General features: G+C 37.1%; 2 protein-coding genes across 4 annotated transcripts; one reads left to right on the forward strand and one right to left on the reverse strand.

Annotated features, from left to right (window-relative positions):
- Nucleotides 1-910: 910 nt before the first annotated feature.
- On the reverse strand, nt 911-10,144 carry srsf4 (serine and arginine rich splicing factor 4). Of its 3 annotated transcripts, none has more exons than XM_055017747.1 (7): nt 9,970-10,144; nt 7,604-7,746; nt 5,470-5,666; nt 4,951-5,057; nt 3,394-3,608; nt 3,223-3,300; nt 911-1,750 (listed from the first exon to the last, which is right to left on the reverse strand). In XM_055017747.1, exons 3-7 carry the CDS (start codon nt 5,552-5,554, stop codon nt 1,273-1,275), a joined length of 963 nt encoding a protein of 320 aa, XP_054873722.1. In that variant the 5' UTR covers nt 5,555-5,666; nt 7,604-7,746; nt 9,970-10,144; the 3' UTR covers nt 911-1,272. The 3 variants fall into 3 exon arrangements, with proteins under 3 accessions (XP_054873722.1, XP_054873723.1, XP_023116987.1); XM_055017748.1 differs by having other exon boundaries at nt 5,518-5,666; nt 9,970-10,143; XM_023261219.3 differs by lacking the exon at nt 5,470-5,666 and having other exon boundaries at nt 9,970-10,141.
- Nucleotides 10,145-12,925: 2,781 nt separating this feature from the next.
- Nucleotides 12,926-18,958, forward strand: xkr8.3 (XK related 8, tandem duplicate 3). Its single transcript, XM_055017746.1, has 3 exons — nt 12,926-13,748; nt 15,614-15,801; nt 16,808-18,958. Exons 1-3 carry the CDS (start codon nt 13,423-13,425, stop codon nt 17,590-17,592), a joined length of 1,299 nt encoding a protein of 432 aa, XP_054873721.1. The 5' UTR covers nt 12,926-13,422; the 3' UTR covers nt 17,593-18,958.
- The last annotated feature ends 1,590 nt before the right edge of the window (nt 18,959-20,548 follow it).

Here is a 20,548-nt window from a genome sequence, read left to right on the forward strand (position 1 = left end):
TGGAGAGAAACCTGACCAACAGGTGATCCGTTCTGCTTTAACTACAGTTTTTATTCACAAAGAGCTGAAAATAAAACAGTTCAAGTCAAATTTGAATCTCCTTTTTTTGGTTTTATTTTTTCATTCATGTCTCTGTAGTTGTGGGAACATTTTTTAATCAACATAATATTTTAAATAATTATTATTCATGGAACGTTTCCCACAACATGTTAGCAGAACCTGTAGATGACGTTTTTGTCGTTTTGGTTGTTTCATGTTTTGTTTTTATCATTTTGTCTCGTTTTTGTCTTCGTGTCTTGCTTTTGTCATTTTGTCGTTTGTCATTTTGTGCCTCGTTTTGTGTTTTGTTTTCTATTTAGTTTGTCATTTTGTGTCTTGCTCTGTCTCGCTTTTGTCGTATTGTTTTGTCCGTCATTTCCTCTCCTTTTTGTCATTTTGTGTCTCGTTTCTGCCACTTTCAGTCTGTTTCTGTCGTTTTGTCTTGTTCTTGTCATTTTACGACTTGGATTTGGTGTTTTCCCTCCAGCTCATATTATCAAGATCAGACTAATTCTTTGGACTGTTTTCCATCAGTCAGTTTGTCCTCTTGGTCAGCAGTAACAGCAGCTAAATATCTAGCTTCTACTGCTGAGAAAAAGATCACATTAGCATGGATTAGAGTAGAGTTAGCAAACAGCACAGAAAACATGGAAGAAGAAGCTGAGCCCATCAATACCTATTATTGATCAATGTGGAGCAGGAACAAAGAAAGTTTAATGTTCAAACATTTTGAGATGTCCTCCAGTTCTGAAATGATCCGTATATCGACCTTAAATTTCATAATTATATTTAGAAGTATCCAAAACCGTTTCCACCGATTGTTTTAGCTCTAATAAATGAACTTGGTGAATCCAGAAACAGAACACAGATCTGCCTCCAAGACCAGAACAGACATTTTTAATCTGAAACAAAAACGGTACAAGGATTTCACAAAAGGCGGCAGACGTGGGATCTGGCTCCACCCGGCATATTGACAAAAACAGTATGCTTCTACGTCAATTAAAAAAGGCTAAGACACATACCAGAGCATCGGTGAAACTTATAAAACTCAGACTGCACCCTGTTCTCTTACAAACACCTCTAATGAAAAGGATGTAAAAGTCAAATGAAGTGGAGCGGCATGTGCATAAAAGACGGGGAGCAGAGCGCTGCTTTCTACGGCTACTTATCAAAAACAGGAGGTGGGGCGCTGGGGGAATGTAAATACAGGACGGGGCCACCGACAGTCCACCACTAGGAGCGGGAACGGGAGCGGGAACGAGACTGGGAGCGGGATTTGGAGCGGGACTCTGAGCGGGAGGCGGACCGGGACCGGGAGCGGGCTTTGGCCGGGGAGGGGGAACGGGACTTGGACTTGGATTTGGACCTGGCTCTGGACTTGGACTCGGCCGGGGAGCCGGATCGGGAGCGAGAGCCCCTCTCCGGCTCGCCGCCCTCGTCGTCGCTCTTCGCCGGCTCCTTGGAGACGGACTTCCTGGAGCGATCCTTGTTACCCGACCTGGAGCGGGACCTGGAGCCGGAGCGAGACCTGGACCTGGAGTCGTCCTTCTTCATCTTCTTCCCGTCCTTCTTGATCTTTTTGCTCTTCGGGCTGCGGCTCCGGCTGCGATCTTTTCCCTTCTCAGCTCCGTTGCTTCGCTCCTCTTCCTCCTTCTTGTTCTTGCCTTTATTCTTCTTGCTGCGGGATCGACTGCGGGAACGAGACGCCGCTCTGTGGACCAAAAAAACGAGTTAAAGTAACTTTATCTTAGCTAAAACTGATGTGATTAGTTAAAGTTGCTCTGAAATAATTTAAAGTTGCTCTATATTGGTTGAAGTTGCTCTAATATTAGTTAAAGTTGCTGTAAATGAGTTTAAATTGCTCTATATTAAAGTTGTGCAAAAATTATTTAAAGTTGCTCTAAATGAGTAAAAGTTGACCTACACTACCGTTCAACAGTTTGGGGTCATCCAATGTTTTCCAGTAAACCTCCCACTTTTATCCATGTGCTAACATAACTGCACAAGGGTTTTCTAATCATCAATGAGCCTTTCAACACCATTAGCTAACACAATGTAGCATTAGAACACAGGAGTGATGGTTGCTGGAAATGTTCCTCTGTACCTCTATGGAGATATTCCATTAAAAATCAGCTGTTTCCAGCTACAATAGTCATTTACCAAAAATAACGATGTCTACACTGGATTAATCATTCATTGAATGTTATCTTCATTGAAAAAAAAAAAACTTCTTTCAACAATAAGGACATTTCTAAGAGGCCATAAACTTTTGAACGGTAGTGTACCTCTAAAGTCCTTACAACAACCTCTCACTGAACATGAAATGAGTCACAAAAAAGGCTAAAATCTATTTTAAGTGGGGCTGAACGATTTGAGGAAATTAACTAAGCAAGCAGCATTGGTCGGGTCCAATCCAATCATGTCCATGAGGTGGCGCAGTGATTGAGAGTGGTTTTTTTTCCCCTATGGATGTAATCAGGGCCGGACTCTGATCATACATGTAAAGTTTGAATCAGATTGTAGCATGTTCAGGCTAGTTAGATATCACTTCCTGTTTCATAGTGACCCGTCCACCAGGTGGCGCTCTCTCTGTGACTGCAGTTTGTTCTATAGAATGTCATCAGGGCCGGACTCTGATCACACATGTAAAGTTTGAAGCGGATTGGAAAAATTTGAAAAAATGCAAAAATTGGTCAAAATTGTCCAAGATATGACACATAATTCAAAATGGCTGACTTCCTGTTGTGTTTTAGGTATGGGTGTCAGAATCTGATTAAGTAAGAAGACTGAGCTCATGCCAGTCAAAACAACAACTTAAAATAAATAAAATTGCAGCTTTTGTAGGATTGCAGACCAACTTTCCCATTGGACACACCAGTACATGATTTAGACCAACCTTCTGATGTTCGTTAATCACCCTGACATGCTGATGAATATTTCTCTTTTCATACTCTAGTTCTACATTAATATAAGGCTTAGGTAGTGATTTCAGCCTTGATATTTGATAAATGTATTAATATTGTCATCAGGCTCTTCCTGGAGTTTGTCTGACATTCCTCCTATAAACTGCACAGGTTAACCTTCTCACCTGCTTCTTCTTAGCTGCTACAGTTTACAGATGTTCCCTAAACGCCTCACTATGATGCGTTTAAATGAAGACTATACCAAACTGTGGTTTCTCACCTGGAGTGTGAGCGGCTTCGGCTGCTGCTTTCACTGCGGCTGCGACTCTTGCGAGATCTACGGCTCCTGGAGCGAGACCTGAAAAAACAAAAAACAAAACACAGATTAGCACCATTAGCATTGAGCTAACACGCTGCTGTAACCTCAGACGTGGTGACAAACGCCTCTGACCTGGAGCGGCTGCGACTGCGGGAATACGAGCGGCGACGTCGGGCACCGGGACGGTCCTCGATGAGCCGGATCTTTCTGCCGTTCACCTCGGTGCCGTCGAGCTTCTCCAGAGCCCTCTTCATGTCCGAGTAGAGCCTGAACTCGATCACGCCCTCGTTCCTGCGACCCTTGTGGGTGTCGGCGTAAGTCACCTCCCCCGCCTGCCTCATGTAGTCCTGGGGAGAGAAGAACATCAGATCGTCTCATTTAGCCCGAAAAAGAAGATTTATTATCCTGCTAAGGAACACAGTGGAGTTATGTGACAAACTGTGTTGGTTTGTGGGTCTGTTAGCAACGTTACTCAAAAACGGACTAAAGGTTAGGGAAGGTCAGAAATGACATAAGGACCACAAGAATGTCCAGTGGAATTCTCTGGTAGGTTCTTGTAGATGTTCCACCTCTAATCTTAGATAAGAACCTACCAGAGAAGTCCAGTTGAACGATAATGTTGCTTCTCTACACAACCTTCAGTTCTCTTTCCTCTAAAATCCATATATTTACTCCACCAAGGAATGCTGTCTGTCTCATTCCTCAAAAACAGACAAACGGATTTGGGTGAGATTTTCAGGGAAGGTCAAAAATGACACAAGAACCAGAATCTAGACTTTAAAGTGTGTACCGTGAATCACATCATAAATTCTGTCTGAAATTCTGCCACAAAAGCCACATCAATGCTAAAATTGCTTTTTAAAAGATGGATTTTTTTTTCTTAGCATAAACATGCCTTTTGACACATTTTGTGTTCAGAGGGTATTTTTGTCATAGGGGGTTGTTGTGTTGTCCAAGCTGTAGTTTTATTTAATTTGAGTGGATTGAGAATTCTTTTGACTGACATATTTATTCTAATGTATTACACACAAGCTTAACTTTGAGAAACTATTGAAGATACTTTCACTTTACTCTAAGTAAGCAGATTTTTAGCAATAATATGCTACTGTTTGATGTTTTATGTTGAGGGTTCTTTAGTTAGAGGGGTTGTTGTTGTTTTCAGGACTTTTGGGGATTTGTGTGCTTGGAAAAGGTTGAAGACAGTTCTGTTTTTTGCTTTGTCCAGGTTAATCTGGAGTCCTAATAAAGCTCTAATTTTATTTGACTAGATTGAGATTTTTTTGACTGACAGAAACTGATTATTGAATTTAGTTTATTTCACAGAATATTGATCAAAACCTTGACTTTGAAAATAATCTTGAATTTTTATATTTTTCCTTTCGCCTACTACTGTTAGATGTTTTATGTTGAGGGTCATAACTCCGCCAACAGAACACGGCAGAGTTATGTGACGATCAGCATCTATCCGTCTCATTCCTCAAAAGCAGACCAACAGATTTGGATGAAATTTTCAGGGAAGGTCAGAAATGACACAAGGACCAAGTGATTAGATCTTGACAGTGATGTGGCTTATAGTCTGGATCCACGGATTTGTTAAAGATTTCTGTATCATTGCCAGATAGCATCACAGCGTCACTGCAGCCTTGCAGGAGTACTGTCAGAAGCTATGAGACAAATCAACAGTCTTACCTTCAAGTCCTGCCAGCTACAGCGGCTGGAAAGATTCTCAACAATAAGCCGATAATCCGTCCTCATCGGCGGACCATATCTGTCTCTTCCCCAGCGTCCATATCCACCTTTCAGGGTAACAAGGAAACAACAGGAACAATGAGACCTGGAAAGCAACTGAGATGGTGCAAATATGCTAAACTCCAAAAGCTACACGCTACAAAAATATCTCAATATTCACTTGGGAAAGGAAACAAAGAAGGGGAAAAGCAAAAGGTGAAAAAGATTTACAAAAAGAAAGAAAAAAACATTAAATTCTAAAAAGATCCTAGTTATTTCTCTCTACAAGATCTTAATTCAAAAGCTTAAGCCAAAATAACACAGTTTTGGTAGAAGCCCAATAGGCCTATTGTTAATAAGAACAAAAAAAGAAAAATCATAGCTGATCCAGGAAGTACTTACGGTGAACTAAAGCATGTTTCTAAGCTATCCTATCTAACAACATTTCACTGATACAAAACATGTTCTGTTTTCAGGCACCTATGAGAGCTGAACCCACATCTCTTCCTAACCCCATGGCATCCTCACCACCCGGCCTGGGCCTAATGGCAAAAGCGGTCTTCATTCACAATGGCTCCCTTTTTTGGTCTGCCCAGGGGCCCAGAATGGTCAAACCACACTCTTGGAAAGGGGGGACACCATGGCCAGCAATAGGGGCAGGCAGTCAGCAAAGGACTCTTTCAATTAAAACATTGAGGTTCTTTGTTAAATCTTTACCTTTAAATTGACAATCATTTTAAATGAAATAAAAATGGAATAAGACATCAATAGATTACAAGATATATTTAACAATAACAATACTCAAAAAAATGAATACAGTTTATATTCCTTGTCTATTATTAAGCCATTTCCCCATCACACATTCACATGATCATAACAAGTCTTAACTCCATCACATGAAAGATACTTGTCAAGTCATTGGTGGCTCTGGTGCACACAAATTTAATCATGTTACGAGCTGATAAAGAAACTTCCTCCCAGAAAAAGGAACCGTCAGCGGGTCGTTTATTAGCAGGACAATACGAAACTAAAGGAGACACGCCTGTATGTTAACCCTTGTGTTGTCTTCGGGTCAAAAGTGACCCGGCCACGATGTTTAACGGTAGAGAAAAACCCCTAAATGACCTTTTTCAACTTGAAATTCTTCCTAAAGTGACTCCAGCAGTAGAAAAAGTGAAACACCGTCTTTGTTAGTATTTTCATCAAAGCTGTACATTAACAGCATAGAAAGATTGTCTCAGGGTCATTTTTGACACTCCCACATCACACACACCTCTAAAGCCACAAAAACACACACCCAATAAGAAAGTGAGATTATGGATGCTACTGATTGATCCCAGAAAAACTTCAACTTTCATGTGCATTGTTGTCTCCCTTCAAAAAATGTATTTAAAGCTACTTTCTAGACATTTCCGGTCCTTCTTAGGATATGTAAATACTGTCTCTTGCTAAATAAATAACGTTTACACCCATGCAGCACCTTTACTAACAATAACAGTGATAATAAAAATCTACTTAAGTAAACAGTTACAAAATGTAAGATGTAATAAAAGCAAGTGGTGTCCACTGATTAACCCTCCTGTTGTCCTCATTTACAGGCACCAAAAAATATTGTTTCCTTGTCTGAAAAAAAATCCAAAAATTATACAAAAAAATTCCCCAAATTTCTGAGAATTTGCAAAACCTTCAGGAAGAAAATTCCAATAATTCCTTAAAAGTTTCCCTTAAAAGTTTTATTTAAAAAAAAAAAAAAAAAAATCCCCCAAATTTGTCAAGAAACTTCTTGTAAATATTTTCAAAAAAAAAAAAGTAAAAATCTTCCAAAAAATCCTAAAAATATCTAAAGTGATTCCATATATATCAGTAAAACTTCTAATATTTTTTTTAAGAACATTCACATAAAAATCAACCAAAATCCAGCGAATGTTGCTGGATTTTGGTTGATTTTTTGGTGAATGTTCTTAAGAAATATTTTTTTTAGCATTTCTTTTTTCCACCAAAAAAATGTTCAAAAATTTCCCAAAAATGTTGAAAATGTGGACATCAGAAGTGTCACTGTGAAAATATATTTTTTAAAAACAGGTCAATGTGACCCGCAGGATGACACAAGGGTTAAACACAGTGGGAAAGTCCAGACATTCACAAAGCGTGTGATGCATGACAGGCTGTTTCTTCGTGGAAAACAGATTTTGGGCTGAAAATTCAATCAAACTGCTTTATTTTAGAGGCTCAGTGTGGAGTGTACAGGATGTTAAGACAATACGAGGGTTAAAAAGGGGGGTCAAAACCCTGAAAGGCTCACTGAGGACAGGACAATGGAGGGAACCGATGGGAGGAATGTGTGTCAATCAAGGAAATACATGACAAAAAAGCTGGAAAACAAGCACAAGTTAACCACCAATAGGATTCAGGAGCAAAACGCTGATTTTTTACAGTTTTTAACCCCCAGCCCTAGACTCCATCTACAGAAGGAATGATATAAATTGGATGCACATCAGCCACCAAGGACAAGCTCAACAAATTTCGCCCCTTTTTTGAAATTAACCTGCGATGAACGAAACCCCTCATCAACGACACATTATTCAAACAGGAAGGAAAACTGCCGGACACTTACTCCTTCCGCCACCGTAGCCTCCGTCCCTCCGGGGCCCCTTGGTGTGCTCCACTATGACCCTCTCTCCGCACAGCTCTTTGCCGTTCAGGTCGTAAACCGCATCGTCGGCGTCGCGGGGGTCATCGAATTCAACAAACCCGTACCTGCAGACGGGAGCAGAAGATGTTTCAGCTCCTCAGAGGAACACGATTACGTCACACAGCAGAAGCCAGACTTGTACAGACTGGTGCAGCGCTTTGCTACGTCATGTACATTTAGGCACGGATAACTAAAACCAGGACTCTCTCATGCATATTCACACAGGTGTACTCCTGTTACCTGGCTGCTGATGATACTACACAGAGCAGAGACTACTGTTTGTATAAATACCAGCTATACGTTGTGTATAAAATTAAACAGCTTCTGCCTCTAAAACATGAATAAACGCCATTTATCTTTCTCTGACGATTACTGTAACTGTTGATTAATGTGTTGATTATTTACTAAGTTAATCAATTAGTCGTCTGTGCTTTAACACATCAGAAAATGTTGAAAAATGTCTTGAAAGGATCTAAAATGTCTTATCCAAGACAATTCAAACATATTTAAAGTCAATGAGCAGGAAAGACACTAGAGAATACTTAAATTTCAGTAACTAACTTCACTTAAACATTGAAATACTTCTATTTTTTGATGAATCGATGACCACTAATCAATTAATCACAGAGCCTGAACCACTTTTTGAATAAAGAACCAGTTAGATGAGAGAAATGTAAAAAATAATAATCATTTTTTCACTTTGTAACACAAATGTAATAAATTCAATGTGTTCTACTCTCAGGTATGTATGACATGAAGGTTCATTTGTCTGTAAAATGTCTCAATTTGCCCAAAGATCTCCAGTTTTCTGTCACAGAAGAGGAAAGAAAACAGAAAATATTCACATTTAAGGAGTTAAAATCATAAAAGGAAATAAAATAAAAGTATTCTCAAACTACAAGACTCATAATTTACTCAGGATGATCAAAAATATTAGGAATCACCAGAGGAAACGGGTATTTTTAAGTAGAAAACACATTTTAGAGCAGAAATGATGTACTGGGGCTGCAGGTTTTATGGTTTCTGCATCATCAGACTTTATTTCATGCTTTATTATTTGACTTTGAGTGCCCATAAAAGCGCTACACAAATAAAATGTATTGTTATCAGAATTTTCTTTGTTTTTATTATAGTGAACTGAAACAAGCTGGTATCTGTGGGGTGTAGATGGAGCGACTGAATAAATAATCCGCTCTAAATGAAAGGTGACGATGCAAATATTAAATTGCAAAGGCTGCAGGTTTTAATCTAAATCATGCACCACGTCTGACTCTGGGATTTTTTTTAATCATTATTACTTTATTATCTTGAATGAGCTGCTTCAATGTCATGTCCTGTCTACACAAAGATCTGATTATAAACTGTAATTTTTATTAATAATACTACTTTATGCATTTAGGCACAGTCACAGCTTTGTGCTCTTTTTGTCTCACTTGTATTGTTTGTCATTTGTGCAATTGTTTTTGTCTTTTTTGTTTCATTTCGTGCCATTTGTCTCATTTTTTTTTGTCATTATGTGTCTAGTTTTTGTCATTTTGCATCTGATTTTTGTAATATTTTGTCTCGTTTTTGTTGTTTTTTTGTCTGACTTTTGTGGTTGTGATCCTCCAGTAAATCCACTATGGTTCAGTTCCAGGTGACTAAATGTTGTGTTCCTTTGTAGACACTGTGATCTGGAAGTCGTAATGTGGAAATGATAAACTTGAATTCATTTTTTTCATAAATTTCAGGTTCTTCATGATGTTTAGTAAAAAGACAATTCCTTAAATGTGAACATTTTTGCAGTAAAACAAAGGAACCATTAGGAGTTGTGGTTATTTCTAGGTTATTATGCTGTGGTTTTACTGGTTTTACTGGAGATCAGACTGGACTGGATTTAGAACCTGATCTAGAATAAATCTGACTCTCCTGGGTTAAACAGTTCTTATCTAGAGCTCCACATGGGTGTGACTGAACCTGAAGTTGTGTTTTGCGGTTCGTCTCTTAAACTCAGCCGCCTTTGACTTTGCCACGTCTAACATTAGCTAGCCTGCTAACATTTACGGACATATCATACAACAAAAACCTTTCCCGAAGCTCTTAAACACCAAACTTTAGCTTCCTGTTGAGAAAACAATCAGCTAATGGAAGCTAAATCGTCGCTGTGAATCATATTCGACGCTAAACGCTGCTGGTATTATTAGCCCGTTAGCATTAGCAGGCCGGGCCTGCTCCGCACAACAAGGCCCGGCCGTGCGCTCGGCGGCCTGTGCGGACCTTTAGCTCCAACAGACGTCCCTCTACGTTACCCGTTTTTCAAGTCGACTTCGAGGATCTTCCCGTAGCCTTTGAAGAACCTCTCCACGTCCTTCTCTCTGGCCCGGTAGCTCAGCCTGCCGATATAAACCCGCGACATTTTCTCCGCTTCTCTGTTCCGCCGAAATGTGCGACCGACCAAAAAACAAGGAGCGCGGCACACGGAGCATGCGCGGAGCTGCCGACAGACGTAACGGGCTCCTTTCATACGATTGGCCGAACGGCCGCAGGGGGGCGTGCCTACCTCGGACCGATTTTCATTACAAACTTTATTGACTATAGAATAGAATAGAACAGAACAGAGTTGAATAGAACAGAATAGAATAAAGTAGAATAGAATAGAATAGAATAGAATAGAATAGAATAGAATAGAATAGAATAGAATAGAATAGAATAGAATAGAATAGAATAGAATAGCCACTTTATTGCCAACGAGAACATATACTAGCTGGCGCACATTAGGAATGAAATTTCAATGCAAAAGCTTGCCATCGGATTTGTAAAAAAACAAAACAAAAATTATTCAAAATAAAAACAATTCCAATACATCCATGTAAAAACTATATAAATGTATATAAATATGTACACTACTGTTCCAAAGTTTGGGGTCACTTAGAAAGGTCCTTATTTTTCAAAGAAAAACATTTTTTTCAATGAAGATAACATCAACCCTCCTGTTCTCTTCATTTACAGGCACCAAAAAATATTGTTTCCTTGTCTGAAAAAATTCCAAAAATACAGCAAAAAAATTCCCCAAATTTCCGAAAATTTGCAGAACCTTCAGGAAGAAAATACCAATACTTCCTTAAAAATTTCTCTTGAAAGTTTTATCAAAAAAAAAATAAACAAATGTGGCAAGAAAATTCTTGTAAATATTTTTGAAAAATGAGTAAAAAATCTTCCAAAAAATCCTAAAAATATCTAAAGTGATTCCATATATATTAGTAAAACTTCAAACATTTTCTTTAAGAACATTCAGAAAAAAATCTACCAAAATCCAGCAAAATTCACTGGATTTTGGTTGATTTTTTTGTGTGAATATTCTTAAGAAACATTTTTAACATTTCCTTTTTTCCACCAAAAAATGTTCAAAGATTTCCCAAAAATGTTGAAAATGTGGACATCAGAAGTTTCACTGTGAAAATATATTTTTTCCCACATTTTCAAACTTTAAAACGGATCAATTTTACCCGTAGGACGACACGAGGGTTAAATGAAGGATAAATCCAGTGAAGACATTGTTAATGTGGTAAATGACTATTCTAGAGTACTTAGTAATGTTACAAAACTAATATTACAAAGAATGTCAGAGAAAAAAATAAATTAATAACATTTAACAGACAATCAAGAAGGAATTAAACAATAAAATGTAAAATACAGACATTAAAAGAGGTTTCTGGGCAGAAATGAGAGACAAAACTGAAACTAAATCACAAGAATATTCATGGTCAAGTGCAATATTTATGGTTGTGTAGAATGTTCATATCTCTGCTCCTTATTGCTCTTTTGCATATATTTTGGTTGTATATATTTTAAATCTGCGTTTCATATTTCTTTTTATAATTTATCTTTTAATGCTGCTAATGCAGAGAGGGTCAAACGGAATGCCATTGTTTTATGTAACAGTGATAATAGTCATAGTTTCAAATTATGTATTTTAAATCACATTTTTTAATGCAGTCATAGAAATTGATAAATTCAAACTATGTGATTCAGTTCATCAGTTTTACCTGTTCAGAGGTAAATTAGCTGCTAATTTACTCTGGTGCACTTACTTTTAATTGTGTGCTATTTCTGCCAAAATAAACTGTAAAATATAGTAAAATAATAACAATATATAATATCACAATAAAAGTGTAGAAACTTTAATAAAATTGTGCTAAATTTAGCAGATGAAAAACCAGAAAATGAGCTTTTATTGCTCTCAAAAGACTGGTTTCAGCTTCTGAAATGTGAAGGATTGAATCATTATCTGTCAGGAAAATTCTTCAGTGGAGTGCGCTCTGTGCAGATATTGTTGCTGCGGTAACAGGAAGTTCAAACATGAGTCATGCCTCAGCTTCCTGTTTCACATGGCAACATTATTATTAGAGAAGAGTTCCTCATTTTCACAGGAAGGTTCCTAAACAACTGAAACCTCATCGAGCCTCTGGATTATATTTATTCTGAATTATTCTGAGGATTATTTTCCACATTAATTGATCAAGAAAATGATAGTTTCAGCCCTAATTTACAAAATAATCCCAGGATGCAACTGAATTGGTTGATAAAATGTCAGAAAAACAGTGAAAAATGAAACTAAAACTTGGCATTTTTGCTTCAAAATCAGTAAAATATTTGGCTTTAGGAAACCTTTAGTGACATTTTTAAGCATTTTTTGACATTTTATCAACAATCGTCACATAACTCCACCGCGTTCCTTTGCAGAGTAAAATATGAATTTTAGAGGAAAGAAAACTGGAGGTTGTGTAGAGAAACAACAGGATTGTTTAACTGGGCTTAAGTCCAGAGAAGTCTGCTGGACTTCTGTTGTAGGTTCTTGAAGACGTTCTTGTGGTCCTTGTGTCATTTCTAACCTTTCCTGAAAATTTAATCCAAATCTGTCAGTCTGTTTTTGAGTAACGTTGGTAACAGACAGACAGACAGACAGACGGACCAACGTCGATCGTCACATAACTCTACTGCGTTCCTTGGCGGACTAATAATGCAAAAGTACTGAAAGGTTACATAAAAGTATTGTGAGATAATGCAAAAAGTGAAACAGCAGCATAGTGAGGCAAGTTAAAACTATTAGGAGTTAATGACGTGAAGCTAAACTAGCAAAGAGAACGCAAAAAGATTGTAACTGAAAAGACGACAAAAAATCCTGAAAGTTCCAGTTGTTTTGGAATTTTATTTAAAAGATCTTTACATTATTATTGATTATTAAAGTTGTTGTATTTTTCTTTTAATACCAATAAACAGAATTCCTGAGCTGCTAAATAAAAACAAATATTGGAAGAAGAGAATCTGAAAATAATCCACCTGAGAATAACCCGTTTTTTCTTGATGACCACGTTACCAGAACTGTTGTAAACAAACTTCCTGTAGATTCGATTCATGATTGATTATGGCGTATTTCCGGTCGACCTCTAGGTGGTGCTTCCAGTCCTCACCTTCCCCTCCCCGCTCTCCGGGCGGCGGTGGGCGGGGTTAAGGTTCACAATGGTGGGGTGTTTACGGCGGCGGCTCCCCGGAGGTTGTCCCGCCGTCTGACCAATTATTTTCCCTCCAAACCGCCCCGGCGGGTTCACGGTTCCTCGGGGAGGAGAGTCCCGGCGGCGCTCAGATGCTGGAGTCCGGGAAAGTTGTTCTGTCGGCGGCGGTGAGCAGCGAGGAGCCGCCGGAGGGAGGAGAATAACGGTCCGTTAGCCGGATGTTAGCTTCCCGGTCCGGTAGCCGACGCCATGGACCGCGGGTCCTTCTCCCGGTACTCCTGGATCGACTTCGCCTTCTCGGTGGTCGGGGTGTGCACCTTCCTGCTGGACTGGGGCTCCGACGTGTGGGTGGCCACCGAGCTGTACCTCCGGGGGGAGCTGCTCTGGTTCGGGCTGCTGGTCGGCCTCATGGGGCTCTCCTCCGTGGTGGTCCAGATGTTCAGCTGGTTCTGGTTCCGCTACGACCGGGAGCTGCCGGGCTTCGGGGGACAGACCGGGGCCGGGACGGTGCTGTTCGGGGACCGGGCGAAGCTGTTCTGCCTGCTGCACGTGCTGCAGCTGGGCTTCCTGTGCAGGTAAACTCACCTGGACGGAACCGGAATCGACCGGAACTGTATCGTGAGGATATTATGGTATTGTTATGGTGTGATTATAGTATGTTTTATGGTACTATTATGGTATTATTGTGGTATTATTATAATATTTTTATGGTACTATTATGGTATTATTGTGGTATTTTTAGGGTATTATTGTGGTATTATTATAATATTTTTATGGTACTGATATGGTATTATTGTGGTATGATTATAGTATGTTTTTCAGTATTATTGTGGTATAATTCTAGTATTTTTATAGTGCTATTATGGTATTGTGGTATTTTCTTGGAATTATTATGGTATTATTGTGGTATTTTCATGGCATTATGATGATACTTTCATGGTATTTTATAACAACGATAATAATAATAATACATTTTTATTTGTAATGCATTTTTCATTTAACAAAATCTCAAAATGCTACATTAAAGATATTAAAGGATAAAAACAAAAACAAGCAGGTAAAATAAATAGTTTAATTAAAAGCTTTGTTAAAAAGAAAGTTCTTTAGGCCTGGTATTTTTATGGTGCTATTATGGTGTTGTGGTATTTTTATGGTATTTTCATGGTATTTTTCTGTTGTGATGGTTTTATTGTAGTATTTTTATGGTATTTTTATTTTTAACAGTTTGTGTCGTTAACAGCTGGTTCCTGGTGGAAGTTTCTCAACAAACTTTAGAGAGACTGAAAGGAAGTAAAAGTTCCTCAACTTAGTGCAGCACTTTGCCTCTAGAATAATAACAACAACAACAACAACAACAACAACAACAACAACAACAACAACAACAACAACAACAATAATAATAATAATAATAATAATAATAATAATAATAAAGCTTATTTCTATGGCAGCTTCCAAAACTAGACTCCTTTACTAAACATTAAAATACAAAAAACATGATATTAAACAGTAAAATGAATAAAACATTAGTAAAAATCAGAGAATTTAGAACTAATCTAATATAAACTGATGAATCAGTAATAAAAATAGCTGGAGGTTCCTTTAATAGTCGACAACTACTCCATTAATTAATGCTTAGTGCTTGTAGTTTAGTCAATAAAATTCTTGTTTTGTCCAAAGATACTCAGTTTACTGTCACAGACAAGGATAGAAACCAGAAAATATTCACATTTGTTTCCCAAGGCCAAATATTTGAGTCATTTTTAAAGCAACATGTCGTTAGTTCTGGCCTTTATTTGCTGTTTTTCTCTGTTATTTATGAATTTTCTTGAGTTTTCTGACATTTTTCACAGTTTTATAGACAAATTCAGACCTTTTTTCTTTAAAAAAAAAATACTCAAACCAATAAATAACTGCTGAAAATAGTTGGAGATTCCTTTATTAGTCGACAAGTGATCGATTATTGCTGTTGTTCTGTCTGAAGATGTTCAGTTTACTGACAGTCTACAGCAGATGTTTCTCCAGAATAAGTGAAGCCATGTAATTATCAGGTGTGGTAACCAGTAAAACCAGTAACTCAGAGGAGAAGTGAACTCCAGAAATGTATAAATAAACGAGTTAATGAGAGATGAACAGCTGAAGACATTTAATTCATCATGACGGCTTGTTTTCACTTTTAATCACACAACTGAATGCATCTGTCTGGAAAGAAGGAAATATTCTGGAGTAGTCGGTGGTTTTTTATTTATGGTATATCTATCTGTAGTTTTATCATGGTAATTTTATGGTATTTTTATCCTATTATGCTGGTAGTTTTCATAGTATTATTATGGTACTATGATGTCATTATTATGGTATTTTTATGGTACTACTGTGGTATTTTTATGGTATTTTCACAGTATTTTTATGCCATTATGATGTGCGTTTGTCTCGTTTCGTTCAGGCACATCTCGGCCATCCGTCAGGGCTTCAAGGTGTGGTGGAGGAAGCAGGAAGGATCGGAGTACGCCGTCTACCTGAGCCACGATCTGAGCATGCTCCGTCTGATCGAGACCTTCTGTGAAAGCGCTCCTCAGCTCACCCTGATGATCTACGTCATGCTGAGGACCAACAAGGCCCGCACTGTGCAGTGTGAGCTTAAAGAAGCACAATTAGAGAACACAATTAAAGAAGCACAATTAGAGAAAACAGTTAGAGAAAACAATTAAAGAAGCACAATTAGAGAAGCACAATTAGAGAAAACAATTAGAGAAAACAATTAAAGAAGCACAATTAGAGAAAACAGTTAGAGAAAACAATTAAAGAAGCACAATTAGAGAAAACAATTAGAGAAAACAATTAAAGAACCACAATTAGAGAAAACAATTAAAGAAGCACAATTAGAGAAAACAATTAGAGAAAACAATTAAAGAAGCACAATTAGAGAAGCACAATTAGAGAAAACAATTAGAGAAGCACAATTAGAGAAAACAGTTAGAGAAAACAATTAAAGAACCACAATTAGAGAAAACAATTAGAGAAAACAATTAAAGAAGCACAATTAGAGAAAACAATTAAATAACACAAGGAAGGTTTTATAGAGCTGGGAGACAACAGGGTCACATTTAAACCCTACTGTGTTTGTTTTGAGTCTTTTTGTGGTGGTTTTATGTCTTTATATTTGTTTTTCTGTTTCTTTTTTTGTCTTTGTGGTTGTTTCACCTTGTTTCATGATCATTTTGTGTCTCTGTGTTTGTTTTGTGTGTTTTTGTCTTTTTATGTTAATTTTGTGTCTCTTTGTTTGTTTTGTGTATTTTTGTATGTTAATTTTATGTCTCTTTATGTTTATTTTATGAGTTTTTGTGTCTTTTTATGTTAATTTTGTGTCTCTTTCTGTTTGTTTTGTGTGTTTTTATGTTAATTTTGTGTCTCTGTGTTTGTTTTGTGTGTTTTTATGTTAATTTTGTGTCTCTTTGTGTTTGTTTTGTGTGTTTTTATGTTAATTTTGTCTCTTTCTGTTTGTTTTGTGTCTCTTTCTGTTTGTTTTGTATGTTTTTATATTAATTTAGTGTCTCTTAGTGTTAGTTTTGTTTCTTTTTGTGTCTGTTTCCTGTCTTTTTGTCACCGTTTCTAACAGCCTGACTTCCTGTGTGTGTAGTTGTGAGCGTGGTGGCGTCGGCTATGTCTATCGCCTGGATGGTGGTGGACTACCACCGCTCTCTGCGCTCCTTCGTCCCCGATAAGGCCAAGCAGGGCTGGGGCTCGTCGCTGGTCTACTTCCTGTGGAACCTGCTGCTCATCGCCCCCCGGGTGGCGGCGCTCGCCCTGTTCTCGGCGGCGCTGCCCGGATTCGTGGCCGTCCACTTCCTGCTGCTGTGGTCGGCCTTCCTGCTGTGGGTCTGGAAGCAGCGCACCGACTTCATGGACAGCGCCGGCGGGGAGTGGCTGTACCGGGCCACCGTGGGCCTCATCTGGTACTTCAGCTGGTTCAACGTGGCCGAGGGCCGGACCCGGGGGCGGAGCCTCATCTACCACGCCTTCATGACGGCGGACGGCGGGCTGCTGCTGGGGACCTGGTGGTTCTACCGGGACCCGGTGCAGACGGAGGCGTACGGCCCGGCGCTGCTGCTGGCGCTGCCCCTCACCTCCCTGCTGGGGCTGCTGTTTAAAGCCCTGTACTACTGCTGCTTCCACCCCCGGCTCTGGAGGCCCCCGCTCAGGGACCCGGTCCGGGACCTGCCCGACGCCCAGGTCACCTTCAGGGACGCCTCCATCCAGGACGACTCGCTGTCCTCACAGCTGACCAACCGACGGATGGCTCGCCACGCTGCACACTTCTACTTAGACGGAAGGACGTCTGGAGGAACCGACGGAGGAACTAATGGAGGAACCGACGGAGGAACTAATGGAGGAACCGACGGAGCCGAGACATCGCAGCTGTGACCCGATTATTATTATTATTATCATTAGTTCTGCTGGAAACGGCTGTTCAAGAGCTGTTAGGTCTAAAAAATTTCAGGAGACGGAGAAAATTGTCCGTCAAATACCAAAACTGGAGACATTTTTAAAGTGAAAACCAGAACTTTTCATTATTTTCTGACATTTTATCCACAAATGTAGCTGTAAACGACGATTATTCTGAAAACTAGAGCTAAAACTGTCATTTTCTTGAATAACTATTTGGTAAAATCAGTTTTCCCTATTAATCCAGTAGTTGTTTGGTCTCTAAAATGTCAGAAAATGGGGAAAAATGTTCGTCAGTGTTTCCTGAAACCAAAGATTTGAGACATTTTTTACTCTTACTTGTTTCTCTTGGAATGTACTTGATCTTTGGTGGATGTAAAGGCACAATTTTCATAATTTTATAGACAGAAATTACCTGAACCCTATGATTATTTTCAAAATTACAGCTGAAACTAAGGGAAAAAACATAAATACCAAAAATAGAAGATATGTATTTTTCCCTTTTAAAAAAAATACCTATTTTAGTTACAGTTTCTGGCTTTTATTTTGAAAATACAGCAACAACAACCTGGTTTTGTGTAACTCAAACAACAATTATCTGAATATTTTAGTCAATTTTAAATCTGGAACATTTAAATTAATTGGTAAAAGTCACAGATGTGTGGTTTTCTACTAATTTTATATGAAATTAAAGTTTTTAATATTTTTATTATGAAAAAAATCCCAACATTCAGCATAAATGGTCTCTGCCTTAATCTGAGATATTTTAATATTTGAAGCTCATTTCTAATCCAAACTTTGGTGCTTTTTCTATGAAATAAATCATATTTTATTACTTTAGGTACGCAGTTCTATTTTTACTTGTTAAAATGGGGAGGAAAAAAAACAAGTGTTTAGATATTTTAGTTACAGTTTCTGCCTTTTATTTTGAAAATACAGTATAAAATACAACCTGGTTTTGTGTAACTATTAAATTTAATAGTTACTGATGAAAAATAAAAAATCTGAATATTTTGGTCCATTTTAAACTTGGAACATTTAGATTAACTGCTAAAAATGACAGATTTGTGGTTTTCTATGAAGTAAAGTTTCTAAATGATTTTATTTTGTTAAACCTCTGAATGTAAATTTACCAATAAGTTCCTCTTTTTTAAATTCTTGTTCTGTTACATTGAACAGGTGATGTTTACTTCCTGTTTGTAAACTCTGATCAGTGTTTGTTTGTTTATTTCAGGTTCATTTAACCTTTTCAGATTCATCAGTTTGTTGTTTTACTCGTTGAAACTTCTAGTTTTCTGTTTTTACCTCGTCGGTTCTGTAAAATTATTAAAGCTGTTGTTATTTACCTGTTGTTGTTGTTTTTGCTGTTTTTCCTGATTTACATGATTTTTACAGTGAAGTTGTCGGTCAGTAAAATGGTGAAACGTTTTGATCAGAAAAGATTTTAGTCGAAGTAAAGGAGACATTTTTATAGTATTATTGTTATATTTTCATTGTATTATCATGGTATTTTTTCATGGTATTGTGATATTTTTAATTATTATGGTATTTTTATGGTAATATTGTATTTTTCTGGTATTATGATGGTTTTATTGTAGTATTTTTTATGGTTTTATTGTGGTATTTTTATGGTACTATTATGGTACTATTATGGTATTATGGTGGTATTATTATAGTATTTTTATGGTATATTTCATGGTATTATTGTAGTATTTTTATGGTATACTCCATGGTATTTTTATGGTATATTTCATGGTATTTTTATGGTATTTTTATGGTACTATTATGGTATTATCGTGGTATTATTGTAGTATTTTTATGGTATATTTCATGGTATTATTGTAGTATTTTTATGGTATATTTCATGGTATTATTGTAGTATTTTTATGGTATATTTCATGGTATTTTGTGGTATTTTTATGTTATATTTCATGGTATTTTTATGGTACTATTATGGTATTATCGTGGTATTATTTTGGTATTATTGTAGTATTATGATGGTATTTGTTTGGTATTATTGTGATATTTTCATGGTATTATTATGGTGTTTTCATGGCATTTTCATGGTATATTTTATGGTATATTTCATGGTATTATTGTAGTATTTTTATGGTATATTTATGGTATTTTCATGGTATATTTTATGGTATTTTTGTGGTATTTTCATGGTATATTTTTATGGTACTTTCATGGTATTTTATGGTATTATTGTGGTATTTTTATGGTATGTTTATGGTATTTTCATGGTACTATTATGGTTTTATGGTATTTTTGTGGTATTTTTATGGTATATTTATGGTATTTTTGTGGTATTTTCATGGTATATTTTATGGTACTTTCATGGTATTTTCATGGTATATTTTATGGTATTGTGGTATTTTTATGGTATGTTTATGGTATTTTCATGGTACTATTATGGTATTATGGTGGTATTGTAGTATTTTTATGGTATATTTATGGTATTTTTATGGTATATTTTATGGTATTTTTGTGGTATTTTCATGGTATATTTTATGGTACTTTCATGGTATTTTTATGGTATATTTATGGTATTTTCATGGTATATTTTATGGTATTATTGTGGTATTTTTATGGTATGTTTATGGTATTTTCATGGTACTATTATGGTATTATGGTGGTATTGTAGTATTTTTATGGTATATTTATAGTATTTTCATGGTATATTTTATGGTATTTTTGTGGTATTTTCATGGTATATTTTATGGTATTTTTGTGGTATTTTCATGGTATATTTTATGGTATTTTTGTGGTATTTTCATGGTATATTTTGTGGTATATTTCATGATATACTTGGAGTTTATTGAATAGAAATGGGTCAGATGGGACATTTTTCATTATTTTCAGTCTTAATTTTCATTTTTAATCCGAATCATTGAGTTGTTTTGAGCTACAGAGCGACAGAAAACGTTAAAAA

This window comes from Amphiprion ocellaris, chromosome 15, assembly GCF_022539595.1.
Source record: "Amphiprion ocellaris isolate individual 3 ecotype Okinawa chromosome 15, ASM2253959v1, whole genome shotgun sequence".
NCBI lineage: Eukaryota > Metazoa > Chordata > Actinopteri > Pomacentridae > Amphiprion > Amphiprion ocellaris.